Here is a 20,599-nt window from a genome sequence, read left to right as displayed (position 1 = left end):
TGACTAATGCATGCTGATTATGGAAGATGTTAATCACAGGGAAGCCTGGGGTGCAGGGTATGTAGGAACTTTCTGTACCATCTTCACAACTTTCCTCAAAATTTAAACTTATTCCAAAATAAGGAATTGATTAGGCTGGGCATAGTGGCTCACACCTGTAATCCTAGAACTGTGGGAGGCTGAGGAGGGAGGATTGCTTGAGCTTAGGAGTTTGAAATCAGTCTGAGCAAGAGCAAGACCATGTCTCTACCAAATGAAAGAAAGAGAGACAGAGAAAGAGAGAAAGAAAGAAAGAGGGAAAGGGAAAGAAAAACTGGATATGGTGGTGGGTGCCTGTGGTCCTAGTTACTGGGGAGGCTGCAGTAGCCAGATCATTTGAGCCCAGGAGTTTGAGGTTGCTCTGAGCTATGATGATGACACTAGACTCCAACCTGGGTGACAGAGTGAGCTCTTGCCTGAAATGAAGAAAGAAAGAAGGAAAAGAAGGCATAGAGAAGGTCACATGGGAGATCAGAATATTACAGGAAGACGAGGCCCAATGGAGAGAGGAATACCCAAGCATTGTGTTTAAAGGAGGAAGGGCTTTATTTCAGCCAGCAGAGCAACTGCACAGAAGAATTCAAAATGACCAAGCTCCCTGACAGACTCAGTCTTCTTTTTATCCCAGGTCAAAAAGTTCTGGCCCACAGGTACCTTTCTCATTGGACAGTTTGAATCAAGCTAGAGAAGTGGGTTTGGGCTTTTATAGAACTGGGGGCTTTTACAGAAGCAGAAGCAAGCCTTTCTAGGTCCCAGGAAGTTAAGTTTCTACAAATTCCTAAGAGCTGAGTCACCATGGGAAGGACCTCGCTAATGTATCCTTGGGGTCTCCTTGAGAAGACCTCTGTTCTCTTAGACCTTGCTTTTTCAGGGTATCCTCTCTCAAGAACAGATCAGAATTTGGACCCACGAAGCTGGTGCCACTGGACTCTACAGCTGCCTGTTCCGTCACAGATTTTATTAAGCAGCTACTAAACTGAATTCTTCTAGACCTTTCAAAGGTATTAATTCAGGGAATTTGTTATGCAGGTGACTGGAGAGATGAAAACCTAGATAGGGGATGGAAAAGCAGCCCAGAGATTAGTGTAGGGGACAAGGGAAAGCACCCTTGTTGCCCTCTGGAGGATCACTGAAAAATCAACCGACAGAGTCAGAATCCGTTCAGGAAAGTGTAACAACTCACTTGACAAGAAAATGAAAAAGAGAGAAAAAACCAGCTGATAAAAGGCAGATTAACTGGGCAGGGGCAGTGGCTCACACCTATAATCCTAGCACTCTGGGAGGCTGAGGCGGGTAGATTGCCTGAGCTCATGGGTTTGAGACCAACCTGAGCCAGATAGAGACCTGGTTTTTAAAAATAGCCAGGTGTTGTGGTAGACGCCTGTAGTCCTAGCTACTTGGGAGGCTGAGGCAGGAGAATCGCTTAAGCCCAAGAGTTTGAGGTTGCTGTGATCTGTAATGTCCTAGCACTCTACCGAGAGTGACATAATGAGACTCTGTCTCAAAAAAAAAAAAAAAAGGCAGATTAATAGAGAGATGGTATGCAAAATATTAACGTGTACATGGGGGAAATTATGGTTTACCTGATATCCCAGTGAGGCCTAGGTACAAGTGTACAGCCTTTGTTCAGAGGGTGGAGAATGTAGATAATTCTATTGAAGGGCAGTAAGTGATTACTAGGGAGTCAGAAATCAGTCTGACCAGGAGCAAGACCCTGTCTTTACAAAAAATTAAAAATTAACTGGGTGTGATGGCATGTGCCTGTGGTCCTAGCTACTCAGGAAGTTGAGGGAGGAGGATCCCTTAGCCCAAGAGTTCAAGGCTACAGTGAGCTGTGATTGTGCCACTGTATTCCAGCCTAGGTGACAAAGCAAGACCCTATCTCTAAAAAGCCTTTCCCCATGTCCGCTTTCAGGCAGTCCCTCATCATTGTTCACCTAGATGGCTATGAAGGGAAGGGGCACAGCAGGTTCAAAGGCCCTGGGGTGATGAAGAGTTTGAAGGTCGAGGTGGTGCCTATAGCTCAATGGGTAGGGTGCTGGCCACATACAGCCAGGCTGGCGGGTTCGAACCCAGCCTCAGGCTGCTAAACAACAATGACAAACTGCAATGAAAAAATAGCTAGGCATTGTGGTAGGCACCTGTGGGCCCCAGCTACTTGGGAGGCTGAGGCAGGAGCATCACTTAAGCCCAAGAATTTGAGGTTGCTGTGAGCTGTGACACCATGGCACTCTACTCAGGGTGACAGCTTGAGACTTTTTTGTCTCCAAAAAAAAAAAAAAAAAAAGAGCTTGAAGGGCTTTGAAGAACTGAAAGGCTCATGAGACTCAGCAGGCTGAAATGAGAGTTTTCACCCCCCCAGAAGGGTTTCATCAAATAAGATGTACTTGAGTGCTGGGGTTGTGGGTGCATCTGGGCAAACCTTTCGGATAACTGGCACCATGAGAATTTGTAGCCTTGATGCAGACTTCTATCCATAAAGAAGATTCTGCAGGGATCTATAGTGGTTCCAACACAGTGTGGACCACACTCAGAGGCAATGGCTCTGTGTTTGTAAATTGTTGCACAAAGGCAAGCCTTTTCCACATTTTCCTTGAACTGAGGACACAAGTCTGGCGGGGAAAGTCAGTCACACTCAGAGATCTGTGTCTCTTCACTCTTCCTAAGAAAAACTGTTGATTGTTGTTTTACATTGGCCTTGTGATGTCAGAGCTTAAACATCCTTGAATGTAAGCACTGACCTCAACTGGGGGTCGGGGAAGTTTTCTGCTACCATTTGGGTGACTTCAGAGAATGAGAGGTTGTACTCTGTTACCAGCTTTGATAGACTCTCAGGCCAAGACAGATTAACTGTGTTGTGTGGGAGTGAACAAATTAATCAATGGATAAATGAATGGATGGATGGATGAATGGATGGATGAATGGAAGGATAGATGGGTAGAAGAAGGGAGAGGTGAGTGAATTAATGGGTAGATGAATGAATAAATGTGGCTGGATAAATGAATGAATGGACAGGAGGATGAATAGATGTATGTATGTATGTATGGATGGATGGATGAAAGAGTGAATGGGTGGTTGGATGAACGAATGGATGGATAGATGAATGAGTGACTGAAGAAATGCATGAATGAATGTGTGGTTAGATAAATGAGTGGATGGGTGAATGAATAGATGAATGGATGCATGGATGGATGAATGAATGGGTGAATTGGCAGCTGCCCTCTATCCCAACCTCTGCCTCAGCCACAAACTCTCCCAGGCAAAGCTCCAGCTGCTTGGGCTGAGGGAGGCCCCTGACGCCTCCTTGTCCTCCAGCATAGCTCCGGCAAGCTGATTTCTTCTTTAAGGGCTGTCAAGCTTATCACTCAGGGGAGATTTGCCCAGTACCTCAGGTTTGACAAGGGCATCCTGCTATCATCTCAAACCCTCCAAAGGGACACGGCCCCATCAGAGCTCAGACATGGCAGACAAACATGTCCTCCATCATTCATCACAACTCTTCTGCCATCCCAGCAGTCAGAGAAAAATGCCAGAGCCTCAGTTGAGCCTGCCGGGTGCCTGTCTGCAGCCTGATCTCAGACAATCCCTCCCAGGGAGGGACAACAGAAGGCAGTTCAGTGGCAGAAGGGGGAAATTCTTGGTAGATCCATGAAAATATTTGCTGCCTGTCCCACTAGTCCATCAGCATCTGATCACTCAACAAACATTCACTGTGCTGAGCTCTGGGCATGGAGTAATGAATTGTTTGCAGAGCAGACCAAACTCCCCATGCCATCTCCTCCCCAGGGACAGAGGGAGGCCTTAAACCAGTGGTATCATCAATGAGATCCTAATGGCCATTTTCATCAGTTTTTGGAGGAAAAGGCCAGCAGAGGTGTAGCAAGTTAGTTTAGAACCTCACGGCTGGTATTCAAATCCTGGCTTCACTGCTTAAGAGAATATGATGCTTTGGCCAAGAGCTTTGACTTCTCACTACTATAATTTCTTTGTCTGTCAAAAGGACATAATGACAGTTCCTGCCTCCTGGCATTGTTATAAGAGGACTAAATCAGTTAGCACATGCAAAGTGCTTAGAACAATACTTGATGCATGCACAGAAAGGAACAGAGAATCAGGAAAAATGCACAGTATGCTTTGAGAGATGGGAAACGTGGTGGTGAATCTTTTGGATTCCACTGCTTTTGGAAGTGACATTTGACGCTTGAGCCCCAGGAATAGGAGAGAGCCCTGAGATGGAGCATGGTGATGGCAGAGGGCCCAGCCTGTGCAGAGGCCTGGAGGTGAGAACCAGGACCCTGCGTTCCACGAAGGGAAAGACAAGTAGAAAGACCAGGGCACCAGAAGCCTAGTTTTTTGCTAGTTAAGATGAACAGGACACCCCCACCCCAGACATTCCCTGCCAGGTTATATCAAAGACATGCTTAAGAAAAGGAAGCCAGCTGGGCCACATGGGAACTAGGATGGAGCAAGTGTCTCTTTCTGTCCCTTACTTTCTTTTTTCTTTTTCTTTCTTTTTTTTTTTTTTTGAGACAGGGTGTTCTGTTGCCCAGGCTGGAGTGTAGTGGCATCATCATGGCTCATTGTAGCCTCAAACTCCTGGGCTCAAGCCCAGCATCAGCTTCCTGAGTAGCTGGGACTATGGGCGTGCACCACCATGCCCAGCCCATCCCTCACTTTCTTCTCTCCATTGGTGTACTTTCTTTTTTTTTTTGTTTGTTTGTTTTTGCAGTTTTTGGCCGGGGCTGGGTTTGAACCCGCCACCTCCAGCATATGGGGCCAGCGCCCTACTCCATTGAGCCACAGATGCCACCCTCCATTGGTGTACTTTCTTTGCCTCATGACTCCAACTCCACAAGACTTAGGAGAATGCTAGGCGTATCAGTTTTATGGTATCATCTCTGTTCAGTGTTAAAACTCATACCATTCGACTTCAGGAAGTTACTGAATTGGCCTTTTGTGTGTTATGAGGGTAATGATAACAATATTAGTAGCAAGGCCAGAGTTAGAGACCAGCCTGGGAGATGTAGCAAGATCCTATTTCTTTTTTTTTTTTTTCAAAGACAGAGTCTCTATATGTCGCCCTGGGTAGTGCTGTGGCATCACAGCTCATCGCAACCTCAAACTCTTGGGCTTAAGCGATTCTCTTGCCTCAGCCTCCCAAGTAGCTGGGACTATAGGGCCTGCCACAACATCTGGCTATTTTTTGGTTGTAGTTGTCATTGTTGTTTGGCAGGCCCAGGCTGGATTCAAACCCGCCAGCTCCAGTGTATGTGGCTGGCGCCCTAACCGCTGAGCTACTAGCACTGAGCCTCAAGACCCTGTTTCTAAAATAAATTAAAAAATTAGCCTGGGCCAAGCATGGTGACTCATTCCTGTAGCATTTTGGTAGGCTAAGGTGAGAAGATTGCTTGAGGCCAGGAGTTCAGGACCATCCTGAAGAAGACCCATCTTCACAAAACAGAAAAATTAGCCAGGCATAGTTTTGCCTGCTTGCCTGAAGTCCCAGCTACTTAAGAAGCTGAGACAGGAGGATCAATTGAGCCCAGAAGTTCAAGGCTGCAGCCAGCTGTGATTGCACCATTGCTCTCCAGCCTGGGTGACTAAGCAAGATCCCATCACTTAAAAAAAATGTCTTTTTTTTTTGGGCCGGGTATGATGGCTTAACGCCTGTAATCTTAGCACACTGGGAGGCCGAGGCGGGTGGATTATCCTGAGCTCACAGGTTCAAGCCTAGCCTGAGCCAGAGTGAGACCTTGTCTCTAAGAATAGCCAAGTGTTGTGGTAGGCACCTGTAGTCCCAGCTACTCTGGAGGCTGAGGCAAGAGAATTGTTTGAGCCCAAGAGTTTGAGGTTTCTGTGAGCTGTGATGCCACGGCACTCTACTGAGGGCAATAAAGTGAGACTCTGTGTCAAAAAAAATTTTTTTTTCTTTTTAGGATGGATGTTGTGGCTCACATCTGTAATCTTAGCACTCTGGGAGGCCAAGGCAGGAGGAGCCCTGAGTTCAGTAGTTCTAGACCCCATCTCTACTAAAAATAGAAAAATTAGCTGGGCATTGTAGCAGTGCCTATAGTCCCAACTACCTGGGAGGCTAAGGCAGGAGGATTGCTTGAAGCCAGGAGTTTGAGGTTGCTGTGAGCTAGGCTGACTGTCTCAAAAAAAATTTTTTTTTAATTAACAAAAAGTAGTAGTAGCAAACACTTATGTAGCACTCACTACATACCCTGCAACCCACTGAGATAGGTAATTATGTCCATTTCACAGATGAGGAAACTAAGGCACACGGTCACATGGCAAGGGACTGCCCAGGTCACACAGCAAGGGACTGGTGGAATTAAACCCAGGCAGCGGATTCCAGGACCCCGCCCTTCACAGTCAGCTCTGCTCTCCCATCCCAAGAGGGTGAAGAAATAATTAGAGGAAACGAGTCATTTCTATCGTAAGGATATTATCAGGAAAGATGCTGTTGACATCACGTGGAGTCCTTTTTTGGGAGGACTGTGGGAGAAATCCCTGCCCAAAATAGTTGACTTTCTTCTGAGCATCTGGTGTACTGTTGTTTCAGGACATTGAGAACCGCATAAATGACCAGCTTTCCCTTTTGGATTTGGCTGCTAAGTTGCTTGAAACCAAATTTATGGCCTGGCCATATGCTGATTGTTCAGGTTTCTAAGGGATAAGTTTTTCTTAGCCTCATTTTCTGACTCCATCTTATGTCCCTGCTTTTGTTTCTCTTCTTTTTCTCTTTTACCAAGAAAAAAAAAAGTTTTTAAAAGAAACTTAAAAAAAATCTTTATAAGTGGGTGGCACCTGTGGCTCAGTGCATAGGGTGCCGGCCCCATACACTGAGGCTGGTGGGTTCAAACCCGGCCCCGTCCAAACTGCAACAAAAAATAGCCTGGCGTTGTGGCGAGCACCTGTAGTCCTAGCTACTTGGGAGGCTGAGGCAAGAAAATCGCCTAAGCCCAGGAGTTGGAAGTTGCTGTGAGCTGTGATGCCACAGCAGTCTACCGAGGGTGACAAAGTGACACTCTGTCTCAAAACAAAACAAACTTGGAAAATAAGTTTAAAGGCAGTGATTAAAATAATCCCTGTTAATCCTCCAAATTTTAGTATGACTGTGTAGTATTCCATCTTGTGGATATCTTAAAATTTTAAAATCCATCCTCCTATTGTCAGTCAATTAGAGGGAAAAAATCCTAGTTGTTCAATTTTAAATACTGCTTTAATGAACATCCTTGTAGCTATTGATCGCTTGTCCCACAATTTCCATAGACTGATTTTTTTTTTAAGACAGAGTCTCACTTTCTTGGCTAGGCTGGAGTGTGGTGGTGTCATAGTTCACTGCAGTCTCAAACTTCTGCCTCAGCCTCCCAAGTAGCTGGGACTACAGGTGCCTGCCTTGACATCTGGGTAATTTTTCTATTTTTAGTAGAGATGGGGTCTTGTTCTTGCTCAAGCTAGTTTTGACTTTCTGATCCCAAGCAATCCTCCCAACTGGGTCTCTCAGGGTGTTAGGATTACAGCAGGTATGAGCCCCTGAGCCTGGTCCATAGGGCTGAATTTTTAAAGCTGAATTCTTAGTTTTGGCTTGACCAGGTAAATTGTAACCATAGAAACCTTAAAGCTTTGGTTATGGATTGGCAAACAGCCCTCCAGAAACATCTAATCCCTGCACTCATATTTAATTGGAACTATCTTGCAGTATTTTACATATCCTTGTAAACCACTTAGAATCCTCTCTGGAACAAGGCAGGGTAGAAATAAATATGTAAGCCCCAAGCTGCCTGGCTTCCTGATTAAATTATCCAACCTCAAACACAATAATATACTCATTTTATTAAGAGGCAGCCATTTGCTGTCTTCCTGTTGGCTAATTCCCAGTGGCCAGTGCTCATGCTGTTCCCAGTGATTCCTCTGCCCCGGGAAGCTGCAGGAATTGTTTTTGGACCAAGACATAAGCCGGAGAGCTGCATGAGACGGTGATCCTGGGCCCATCAGCAAGAAAGAAAGACTTTTCCTGCATGTCTCATACTCAGTTAATATAGGACCTATTATGGAAACTGGTGTTTAATGGGAGCAATAGCTTCAGCCAAAGTATTTGGAAAATCCTAGCCAGAAAAGATGATTTGTGAAACAGTCACTAAAGTTCATGGCTTCCCCTCCTAGAAACCTATTAGTAGGAATATTAAACTCTGAACTAGAAGCTCAGCAAAGAGAATGGTTGGCTTCCCCAGCTCATTTGCCACAAGCGAGGTGAGACAGGCTGCTTGACTGAAAATTTCTGAACCCAGAGAACTAACTCCTGTGTTCTCCCTCCTGCAGTTCTAAGCATTGCCCTTAGGTTAGGACATTTTCTGTCCCTTGATAAAGCTCTGACCTCTGAGAGTTCATGACTTTGATTCCAAGCTAGACCCAGTCTGGAAAAGCCAGTGTTTGGACTATCAAACATGAAAAGTTCCTAGGGGATTCTTAGGGATATGAACTTACCTACACATCTGAACTGAAACTTGATGGGCAAAACTCAGGATCCGTGCGTGCTGAGATTTGGCAGCCAAACCCCAGGCATTTAATTACATTGCTGCAGAGAGCACTCCGGTGAGGTGCATCCAGCACAGACAATTATTTTAGGAAACCCTCAGAGGCCTTCTCTCCCCGTCATGTAAATCTTGCTTCTTTTTTACAATTCAATATTTCCTATGTCTAGAGAAAATGGTTTGTTTGCTGCAAAAGACACACAGGAAATGTGGGATGATGTTAATTATGTGGAACAGGGCTGCTTTGTTTCTCTGTACAAATGAGAATCTTTGGGGGTTCTGTTCAAATTGCCTGGGGAATCAGAGCCAGGGGAGGATGGGCAGGGATGCTTAGGCTCAAGCTCATTGTTTTTCTTTATTTCGTTTTGAAAGAATTGGATTTGTCATTAAAGGAGGTAAAGCTGGTTCTGGATTCTCTCAGAACTGAGAGGGGAAGGCTTTCTTGGGCTACCCTTCTTGTCTCAGGCCATTCTTCTTATCTTAAGTCAGGGCTCCTGTGGGGAAAATTTGAGTACAAGTATTTGCCCTCGAAGGTGATCCCAGATCCCAGGGAGAACCCATCTGAGGGTGGGGAAGTGTGAGAGGCAATGAAGGGAACCTGGACAGGGTGAGTTAGTGGATAAGTTGCCCCTTTGGGCTCCCCTGGGAGACTGCGGGAAACCCACACCTTTGAGTTCTTGTGCTGGGAGAGGAAATAGGGAGGGCTAATATTCATTACTTGTGCCTACAAAGTTATTACTGAGGATTGCTGAGTTTAAGTTGTTTCCTGCCTACCCATTTCAAGAGCAGAGGAGAAAAAGCCCTCTACAGATTGCCTGAGCTCAGGAGTTTGAGACTGGACTGAGCAAGAGCAACACCCTGTCTCTACCAAAAATATAAAAGATAGTCAGGTGTTCTGGTGTACACCTGTAGACCCAGCTAATCAGGAGGCTGAGGCAGGAAGATCACTTGAGACCAACGGCACTCTACTCAGGACGACAGAGTGAGACTCTGTCTCAAAAAAAAAAAAAAAAAAAAAAGAAAAAAATCGGGGCAGTGCCGGTGGCTCAGTGGGTAGGGTGCTGGCCCCATATACTGAGGGTGGCAGGATCGAATCTGGCCTCGGCCAAATTGCAACAAATCCAACAACAAAATAGCTGGGCGTTATCCAGGGTGACAGTTTGAGAATTTATCTCCAAAAAAAAAAAAAAAATAGCCGGGCGTTGTGGTGGGCGCCTGCAGTCCCAGCTATTTGGGAGGCTGAGGCAAGAGAATCACCTAAGCCCAAGAGTTCTGGAGGTTGCTATGAGCTGTGACACCATGGCACTCTACCGAGGGCAACAAAGTGAGACTCTGTCTCTTTAAAAAAAAAAAATTTCCTTCTGTGATTCCCCAACCCCTGGGCTGGGAACTGGTACCAATCTATGGCTTGCTAGGAACCCAATGAGGGAGGCTTCATCTGTGTTTACAGCTGTTCCCTATCACTTGTGTCACCACCTGAGCCCCACTTCCTGTCAAATCTATCCCTGTCCCCCTGTTCATGGAAAAATTGAAATAGGTCTGTGGTGCCAAAAATTTTCGAGACTTCTGCTCTACAGGCAGTGGGGAATGCTGAGTGCTTCTGCAATGAGTAAGTGTATCCTCTGGCCGCCTCATATCTGGCACAAAGAAGGCTGAGGATGTGAGTGACTTTGTTCCCCAGGTGAGGTGGGATATGTGGATTCATAAAGAGGGGTTTTCTTCAATTGAGGAAGGGTGCACATGCAGCACAAATAGTGGCTTAAGTACAATAGCTTTGGATGACGTTTATGAATGGTTTATTTTTCTTACAAATTAGTGGAGGAGTTGTACTCATCTGTACAATTATATCATTTTCTCACATTCCAAAAAGCTTTTATTTAAAATTAAATATTTTGGAGTGGCTCCTGTGGCTCAAAGGAGTAGGGTGCCAGCCCCATATACCGGAGGTGGTGGGTTCAAACCCGGCTCCAGCCAAAAACTGCAAATAAATAAATAAAAATAAAATTAAATATATATATATATATATATATATATTTTTTTTATTTTTTGTTTTTGGCCGGGACTGGGTTTGAACCCACCACCTCCAGCATATGGGACCGGCGCCCTACTCCTTGAGCCACAGGCGCCGCCCAAATATATATATATTTTTTGAGACAAGAGTTTCACAATGTTGCACTTGGTAGAGTGCCGTGGCGTCATAGTTCACAGCAACTTCAAACTCTTGGGCTCAAATGATTCTTTTGCCTCAGCCTCCCAAGTAGCTGGGACTACAGGTACCACCTATTTTTAGATATGGGGTCTCATTCTTGTTTGGGCTGGTCTTGAACTTGTGAGCTCAAGCAATCTACCTGCCTCGGCCTCCCAGAGTGCTAGTATTACAGACATGACACAGAGTCTGGCCACAAAAAGCTTTTTTTTTTTTTTTTTTTAAAAAAAGACTATTTTGAGTAGGACAGAAAAAGGTGAGCTAGAGTCCCCACGGTGGCTTGTAACTCACGACCTGGCTTGTCTCTGTTGTGGCTCACAGGCACAGCCTCGGTGGGGTGATCTAGTTAAAAGCTGTGCACATGATCAATTATATCATGGTGCTTTGTTTGTCTGTTATACACTGGGAGTTTTTTTTTAGACAAAGTCTTACTATGTTTCCCTCAGTAGAGTGCTATGGCATCACAGCTCACAGCAACCTCAAACTCTTGGGCTCAAGCGATTCTCTTACCTCAGCCTCCCAAGTAGCTGGGACTCCAGGCGCCCGCCATGATGCTTGGCTATTTTTTTTTTTTTTTTTGAGATGGAGCCTCAAGCTGTCACCCTGGGTACAGTGCTGTGTCATCACAGCTCACAGCAACCTCCAACTCCTGGGCTCAAGCAATTCTCCTGCCTTTGCCTCTCAAGTAGCTGGGACTACAGGCGCCTGCCACAACACCCGGCTATTTTTTGGTTGCAGCTGCCATTGTTGTTTGGTGGGTCCGGGCTGGATTTGAACCCGCCAGCTCTGGCAATTGTGGCTGGTGCCTTAGCTGCTTGAGCCACAGGCGCCAAGCCATGCCTTGGCCTCCCAGAGTGCTGCCATTACAGCACTTGGAGTTTTATCAGAATTCCTTCTGTGCCTGTGAGAATGCATTCTCAATAGGACCAAACCTTCCATTTCCCAGTTCTATAGCCACTACCTGTCATTGCCTGCCTGCACCCATGAAGTCTCCTTTGCCCTGGACATCCTAACTCACTCTCCCCACCCCCATAGCAGCTGGAGGTCACTTTGAACAGAACATGTGCCTGTTCTGCTCAGAACCCTCCATGGCTCCCACCTCCCTCAGAGCAGAAGCCAAAGCCCTCCCTGCTTCCCACAAGGTCATGCACACTCTGTGCTATCTCCTCCTCACCCTTGTCTCCCTCCACTTACCTCCTGTTCACTCTGCTCTGGCCACACAGGCCTCCTCTGTGTTTCTTTACACATGTGCCCATCACTGTCCTGCCTCAGGGCCTTTGCACTTTCTATTCTTTCTGTCTGGAAACCTTCCCCAGATGTGTGAGTGGCTCCTCCCTCACCTCTTGCAGGCCTTTACTCAAGTGAAAACTAAAGTTACAACTCCAAGCCACCCCCTACCAACACCTGCATCCTGCCCAGTTTCTTTCTAAACTATGTTACTTCTCTCTATGATACTCATCATCTTTAAATACTTTTTGTTGACCTATGTGTTTATTTCTGCCCCCCTCCCCTTTAATAAAAGCTCCTATAGGAGCTCTGTGTATGTGTGTTTTGTTCACTGCTGGGTTTTCAACAGTCAGAATAGAGCCTGACCCACAGTAGGAGCGTCATAAATATTTGTTAAACAAATGAGACCATCTTTCCTTATTAAAAAGATTGGGGAAAAAAAAAAGATTGGGGACTTTGGGAGGCTGAGCTGGGAGGTTCACTTGAGGCCAGGAGTTTTAAACCAGCCTGGACAACATAGCAAGATCCTACCCCTACAAAAAAATTTAAAAATTAGCTGGGTGTGGTGATGGTGCCATGTGACTGTAGTCCCAGCTGCTTGGAGGGCTGAGGCAAGAGGATCATTTGAGCTCAGGGGTTCCAGGCTGCAGTGAACTATGATCATGCCACTGCACTCCATTCTGTGCAACAGAGTGAGACGTGTCTCTAAAAAACAAACAAACAAACAAAACAACAAACGATCAGAACCAAATATTGATGAGGATTAATGGTGCTAGAAGTGTCCCTTCTTTTCTCTCCTCCTAGCTCACTCATTCTTCAAATTCATCTCAAATGTTCATTTTTTGGGACCTTCTCTGAGACCCACAGCCAACGGAGGATCCCCTGTTACTCCCTGTACTATTTCTTCAAAGTACTCACTGCAGTAAATGGTTCTAGAAATGTCAAGGGGATTACAGATCTGATCTCTTTCTCACTAGTTGCATGGGCAATGACCAGATGTCTTCTTCGCCCCCTCTCTTCCTCAATCCCATCCCAGATTCTATGTCTGGGACAGAATAGGCTCTCACTGGATATTTTCTTTTTTTTCTTTCTTTCTTTTTTTTTTTTTTAGAGATAGTCTCAGTCTGTTGCCCTCAGTAGAGTGCTATGGCATCACAGCTCACAGCAATCTGCAGCTCCTGGGCTTAGGTGATTCTCTTGCCTCAGCCTCCTGAGTAGCTGGGACCACAAGCACCCACCAAATGCGTGGCTATTTTTTTGTTGCAGTTTGGCCCGGGCTGGGTTCAAACCCACCACCCTCAGTATATGGCACCAGCACCCTACTCACTGAGCCACAGGTGCTGCCCATCACTAGATATTTTCTAATCAGTTTGGAAATTATGACTGTCTTCAGTTCCTTGATTCACATTAGCATTTTAAAGGCTCTGCTAAGTCCTGCAGTAAAGAATCTTGATTCACACAGCAATGCAAACATGTATTTGAACATAAAGCATCCTTTTTCCAGCACACCTGGTATGATCGCCAGTGTTCCAAGGACCATGGCTTAGGAAGCACAGTTATAATGACTGGGTTATCTGAGCAGCATAAACTGATCTGAAGTTTAATTTAGGAAGAGTCTGAAGGTGACACCTTCTATGCAAGGACCTAGAAAGTCTCAGTAGGCATTCTGCCACAATTTGGCTATTAACTTGCCTGTGTGTTTCCAGGTGAGTGGGGTTGCTTTTCCCTAAGACAGCAGTGCTCATATGTCACTGTGGGCTGCATGGGGAAACAGAGAGGGGGTTATTATGGGTGGATCTATGTTATAATGGTGGCTATGGAAATGTTGGGGGTGTACAAATGTGTGTGAGAGAATGAATTCCTGTCTTGAGGAAGGGCTTGAATCCCACAATTTCTTGCCAGGTCCCTTATCCCTCTGTACCTCAGTCTTGACATCTGTGAAATGGGGCTTCTGGAGGAAAGGGCTTGAGACCACCTGCAACAGGCATTCAGCAGGTGGTCCAGCACCTGCCAGGATCTGTTATTTCCCTGGGGACCTTCTTTCTCTCTCAGCAAGGGCAAGGTGAGCCACCCACTGGGTTCCTGCTCTCTGATTCCAGTCTTTCTTTTTTTTTGTTTTTAGAGACAGAGTCTCATTTTGTTCCTCTCGGCAGAGTGCTGTGGTGTCACAGCTCACAGCAACCTCCAGCTCTTGGGCTTAGATGATTGTCTTGCCTTAGCCTCTTGAGTAGCTGAGACTACAGGCGCCTGCCACAATGCCCGGTTATTTTTGTTGTTGTTGCAGTTTGGCCAGGGCCGGGTTTGAATCTGCTACTCTCGGTATATGGGGCTGGTGCCCTACTCACTGAGCCACAGGTGCTGCCCTGATCCCAGTCTTTCTGCAGACTCTCTTTCAGAGCCCCGAAGAGGGCTGGCAGCTGTACACTTCGGCCCAGGCCCCCGATGGGAAATGCATCTGCACAGCCGTAATTCCTGCGCAGAGTACCTGCTCCCGCGATGGTAGGAGTCGGGAACTGCGACAACTGATGGAGAAGGTAAGTGGGGGTGAGGGGTGTGAAAATCTCTCAGTTGGGGGGGGAGGGGCAGACCCCATTCAGATTATCCAGAGCTGACTGATAAACTCCTTCTCTCCAGGTGGATGCTTTATCTAATATCTGTTCTTATCTGTTCTTTTTCTTTTTTTTGAGACATAGTCTCACTTTGTCACCCTTGGTAGAGTGCAGTGGTGTCACAGCTCACAGCAACCTCAGACTCCTGGCCTAAGCAATTCTCTTGCCTTAGCCTCCTGAGTAGCTGGGACTACAGGTGCCCACCACAACGCCTGGCTATTTTTAGAGGTGAGGTCTTGCTCTGGCTCAGGCTGGTCTCAAACCTGTGAGCTCAGGCAATCCACCTGCCTTGGCCTCCCAAGTGCTGAGATTACAGGCATGAGCCACCACACCTGGCTTTTTTTTTTGAGGTGGAGTCTTGCTCCATTGCACAGGCTATACTGCATCGGTGTGGTCACACCTCACAGCAACCTCAAACTCCTGGGTTCAAGTGATCCTCCTGCCTCAGCTGCCAGAGTACTGGGACTACAGGGACATGGCAGCACTCCTGGCTAATTATTTCTCTTTTTAGTAGAGATGGGGGTCTCACTCTTGCTCAGACTCGTCTTGAGTTCCTCAAGGGATCATCCCACCTCAGCCTTCCAGAATGCTAGGATTACATGCATGAGCCACTGCACTGGACCTGTCCAGCACTTCTTTGGAAGAGAAGCCAAGTGCATGTGGTGTGGGGTAGGGAAGGAAGACCCTAATGGCAATATTTGAGGCTCCTGTGTGTGAGCTCTATGCCCCACCCCCGGCCACAGCATGCCCCACTCAGCCCTTCAGTTCACCAGGCTCACCTAAGAAATATTCTGTGCCAGCTCGGTGCCTGTGGCTCAAGCGGCTAGGGCGCCAGCCACATACACCTGAGCTGGCAGGTTCAAATCCAGCCCCAGCCCGTGAAACAACGATGACAGCTGCAACCAAAAAATAGCCAGGCTTTGTGGTGGGCGCCTGTAGTCCCAGCTACTTGGGAGGCAGAGGCAAGAGAATCGCTTGAGCCCAGGAGCTGGAGGTTGCTGTGAGCTGTGATGCCACAGCACTCTACTCAGGGTGACAGCTTGAGGCTCTGTCTCAAAAAAAAAAGTAATATTCTGTGCCATTTGGGAGAGGTCTCACCCTCCACCCGGAGAGGCTCCAATAAAGCTTCCTTCGCCCTTTGTCTGTGTTCCATAGAAATGGTCCCCATTCAATATACCCCCAAGGATGTTTTGGTGCCTCTTGTAGACTGAATGCTGTCCCTTGACACTACTCAGGTGAACTGCTTTCATGCCCTTTCAGTGATGAAAGAAAGGGAACACTGGCCTCCCCAGAGTCTTCTCCCTTCAACTCCATGGGATCCTGCCCTGCCCACAACACCAGAACTGCTTTCCCTAGTTGTCTGAGACATACCCTGTTTCCCCGAAAATAAGGCAGTGTCTTATTTTAAGGTGTGCTCCCAAAGATGCGGTAGGTCTTATTTTCAGGGGACGTCTTATTTTTCCTGTAAGTAGGTCTTATTTTCAGAGGATGTCTTATTTTCGGGGAAACAGGGTACATGTGGTGTCCTTCTATTGCCAACAATGGCTATACAGTTCTGCTTATCCATGTTTCAAGATATTCCTTGAGGCCAGGCATGGTGGCTTATCCCAACACTCGGAGGTCAAAGTGGGAGAATCATTTGAGGTCAGGAGTTTGAGAGCAGCCTGGGCAATATGGCAAGACCACATCTCTACAAAAAAATACAAAAATTAGCTGGGCATGGTGGCATGCTCCTATAGTTTCAGTTACTTGAGAGGCTGAGGTGGAAAGATTGCTTGAGTGCAAGACTTTGAGGCTACTTGAGCTATGATGATGCCACAGCACTCTAGCCTGGGCAACAGAGCAACAACCTGTCTCAAAAAAAAAAAAAAAAGAAAAGAAAAGAAAAAAGTACACAGCTATGATTTAATAATAATAAACAAAATGTGACCCCTGTAGCTCCGTGGGTAGGTCACCAGCCACATACACCGAGGCTGGTGGGTTTGAACCTGGCCGGGGCCAGCTAAACAGTAATGACAACTGTAACAAAAAAATAGCCGGATGTTGTGGCAGGTGCCCAGCTACTTGGGAGGCTGAAGCAAGAGAATAGCTTGAGCCCAGAGTTTGAGGTTGCTGCAAGCTGTGACGCCACAGCACTCTACCCAGGGTGACAGCTTGAGACTGTCTCAAAAAAAAAAAAAAAAGTGAGGGGTGGAAGGAGACACTTGCTCCATCCTAGTCTTTATGTAGGAGACACTTGCTCCATCCTAGTCCTCATGTGGCCAAGCTGACATCCGGCCCTTAAGCATCTCCTTGATATAATGTGACAGGGAATGTGCATGTTTGGGGCCAACACTTTGGGGACAGGAATTGGCAAGCTTAATGGCCCTGAGGAGGGAAGGATCATAGAGTCTAGGAGAACAAAGAGTAAGGAAGCAGGTGAGGGTATAGGACCAGCAGGAGCAGGATTTTCAGGGGAGCAAGGTGATGTAAAAATGATTGTCGGGCTGGGCACTGTGGTTTATGCTTATGATCTTAGCACTCTGGGAGGCCGAGATGGGAGATCGCTTGAACTCTGTTCAAGATCAACTTGAGCAAGAGTGAGACCCCATATCTACTAAAAATAGAAAAATTGGGCCGGGCGCAGTGGCTCACGCCTGTAAACCTAGCACTTGGGAGGCTGAGACATGTGGATTGCCTGAGCTAACAGGTTCGAGACCAGCCTGAGCCAAACTGAGACCCTGTTTCTAAGCTGGGCATTGTGGCAGGCGTCTATAGTCCCAGCTACTTGGGAAGCTGAGGCAAGAGAATCGATTGAGACCAAGAGTTTGAGGTTGCTGTGAGCTATGATGTTATGGCATTCTACCAAGGTAAACAAAGAGAGACTCTGTCTCCAAAATAAAAAAATAAAAATAGAAAAATTAAGGTTGGGTGCAGTGGCTTACACCTGTAATCCTAGCACTCTGGGAAGCTGAACTACTTAGGAGGCTAAAGCAAAAGGATTGCTTGAGCCCAGGAGCTTGAGGTTGCTATAAGCTATGAGGACAGGACACTGCAGCCTGGGCAATAGAATGAGACTCTGTCTCAAAAACAAACAAAAAATAGAAGGCAGAAAGGGAGGGAGGGAGGAAGGAAAGAAGGAAGGAAAGAAGGAAGGAAAAAAGGAAAAAACTAGCCAGGCATTGTGGCTGTTGCCTGTAGTCTCAGCTACTTGGGAGGCTGAGGCAGGAGGATTGCCTGAACCCAGGAGTTTGGGAGTGCTGTGAGCTAAGACACCATGGCACTCTAGCCTGGGCAACAGAGTGAGAGACTATCTCAAAAATAAATAAATAAGTTAGATCTTCATAGCCCGTGTTGTGGTGCACACCTATAGTCTCAGCTACTTGGAAGGCTGAGGCAGGAGGATGGCTTGAGCCCAGGAGTTTTAGCTTGCCATGAGCTAGGCTGAGGCCACAGCACTCTAGCCTAGGTGACAAACAAAAACCCTTCATTTTAAACTGTTCCCTCTGGTTGCTGTATGGAACATTGACTACAGATGATGAGTGCTGGAGCAGGGAGACCAGGAGGAGGTGGCTGAGCCAGTGAGTAGGAGGGATGGATGGATGAGCTGGGTGTGCCACTGAGAGGCTGCTGGTAAGACTGGGGAAGAGGTCACCTGGTTGGCCAGGTGTTTATGTGGCCTCTGATCCCACCTGGCCTTGCCCATGGCATCTCTGGGGTGGGGCCAGGGGGTAGAGTTCTGTTCTCCTAAATGGTCCCCATTCCTAGGTCCAGAACGTCTCCCAGTCCATGGAGGTCCTTGAGTTGCGGACGTATCGTGACCTCCAGTATGTGCGCAGCATGGAGACCCTCATGCGCAGCCTGGACTCAAGGCTCCGGGTGGCTGATGGATCCCTCTCAGCCAAGAGCTTCCAGGTGGGTTCTTCTGGGTTCAGGCCAGAGGTTGAGGAAATGATTGGTGATTTGGTGCCTGTGAGCTCCAAGATGGGTTTGTGTTGGGGAAGAATCTGGGATCTAGTCTAGACAAGATGTCAAGGACCAGGAGTGTGCATCAAAGACAGAGGTTGGAGTTAGATCTAGGTCAAAGGCCAAGGGTCAGGCTTGATGATGGTGGTTCCCTTGTGGCTGGCAGGAGCTGAAAGACAGGATGACAGAGCTCTTGCCTCTGAGCTCGGTCCTGGAGCAGTACAAGGCAGATACGCGGACCATCGTGCGCCTGCGGGAGGAGGTGAGGAACCTCTCGGGCAGCCTTGCAGCAATCCAGGAAGAGATGGGTGCCTATGGGTACGAGGACCTCCAGCAGCGGGTGATGGCACTCGAGGCCAGGCTCCACACCTGTGCCCAGAAGCTGGGTATGCTTTGACTCCTGACCCTGAGCGCTGACCTCCATACCCAATCCCAACCCCACTTGTGTGCCTACACATTAGAAATACATGACTTCCAATTCCTTGCCCTAACCAAACTCCATATTGGGACCAGATGTTTGACTCTCCTTCACGTCCCCCCCGCCCCCCAACCCTGGTCCCAGCCCTTCCCAATTGGGTCACAACATTCCTGCCTCCTTGGGGCCCTTCCCTTGCTCCACCTTCATTCCTCCCAATTCCTGCCTCCCAGGCTGTGGGAAACTGACTGGGGTCAGTAACCCCATCACCATTCGAGCCATGGGGTCCCGCTTCGGCTCCTGGATGACCGACACAATGGCCCCCAGCGCAGACAGCAGGGTGAGTGACTGTGACCTCCCCTGGGAGGGATAGAGCCTGTGATTGCCCATAGGTGTCCAGGGGTCCCACACCAGTGACTTTCTTATATTTCCCAAATGTCCTCCATCTCCGGGGCCTTTGGATCTCCCCTTAATCATCTAGTGAGAACCCAGTGATCAGGGTTTTCCTGCCCTGTGAATCCCAAAGTCTGCAGATTTCCAATGACTGTACAGGCCACTACTGACCAGTTTCAGTTACCACTGACCTCTAGTAACTATCTAGTGAGCAATGCTTTACCAAGGACAAGAGGCCCTCCCAGCACTGCTCAACGACCTTAGATTTCCAGGGCCTCTGTGGTCATGACTGCTCATCACATAGATCTACAAGAGCCATTCATGATCTGTGTAGTGACTGTCCTGGAATTGTGACCTTCCTAGTGATTGACCTTGGTCACTGAGTGGCGACTGAGTGTCAGAGTTGATAGACAGTGACCAGATGCCATTCAACCATGGTCACTGGCCTCCTAGGGATGACGGTTCAACCAATTGGCTGGTTTGGGAATCAGAATTGGAGATGCATTCTACCATTTCTTAGCTAGGGAAACCTTTAATTTCTTTATCTTTAAAATCATCATGATAATGTCAGCATTCAAGTTTTTTTTTGTTTGTTTGTTTGTTTGAGATAGTCTCACTATGTTGCCCTCTGTAGAGTGCCATGGCGTCACATCTCACAGCAACCTCAAACTCTTGGGCTTAAGCGATTCTCTTGCCTCAGCCTCCCAAGTAGCTGGGACTACAGGTGCCCACTGTTTTTTTGTTGTAGTTGTCATTGTTGTTTAGCAGAGCCAGGCAGGTTCGAACCCGCCAGCCCTGGTGCATGTGGCTGGCGCCCTAACCACTGAGCTATGGGTGCTGAGCCACCATTCACATTTTTAGGATTCTTAGCTCAATAGTAAGGGCACTTGGCTTGGTCTTGGCTCAAGTGGCTAGGGCGCCGGCCACATACACCAGAGGTGGCAGGTTCGAGCCCAGCCTGGGCCTGCCAAACAGCAATGACAACTACAGCCAAAAAATAGCTGGGTGTTAAAAAAAAATAGCCAGGCTTTGTGGCGGGTGCCTGTAGTCTCAGCTACTTGGGAGGTTGAGGCAGGAGCGTCACTTAAGCCCAAAGAGTTTTAAGTTGCTGTGAGCTGTGATGGCACAGCACTCTACTGAGGGCAACATAGTGAGACTCTGTCTCAAAAAAAAAAAGATAATAATAAGGGCACTCACAAATACTAATTAATGTAAGGATGATAACGAA

General features: G+C 47.3%; 1 protein-coding gene across 4 annotated transcripts in view; it reads left to right on the top strand.

Moving 5' to 3' along the window:
* Window positions 1–20,599, top strand: part of OLFM2 (olfactomedin 2) — a 78,772-nt gene that overhangs the window by 56,259 nt on the left and 1,914 nt on the right. For all 4 annotated transcript variants that reach the window (XM_053582260.1, XM_053582261.1, XM_053582262.1 and 1 more), the window contains exons 2-5: window positions 14,394–14,543; window positions 18,366–18,512; window positions 18,730–18,949; window positions 19,212–19,318. In XM_053582260.1, coding sequence (XP_053438235.1) covers window positions 14,394–14,543; window positions 18,366–18,512; window positions 18,730–18,949; window positions 19,212–19,318 — 624 coding nt within the window. The remainder of the gene's footprint in view (window positions 1–14,393; window positions 14,544–18,365; window positions 18,513–18,729; window positions 18,950–19,211; window positions 19,319–20,599) is intronic.

This window comes from Nycticebus coucang, chromosome 3 (genome assembly GCF_027406575.1).
Source record: "Nycticebus coucang isolate mNycCou1 chromosome 3, mNycCou1.pri, whole genome shotgun sequence".
NCBI classification, from domain to species: domain Eukaryota; kingdom Metazoa; phylum Chordata; class Mammalia; order Primates; family Lorisidae; genus Nycticebus; species Nycticebus coucang.
Note: the sequence above shows the minus strand (reverse complement) of the source record. Positions and strands in the feature narration are given on the sequence as shown.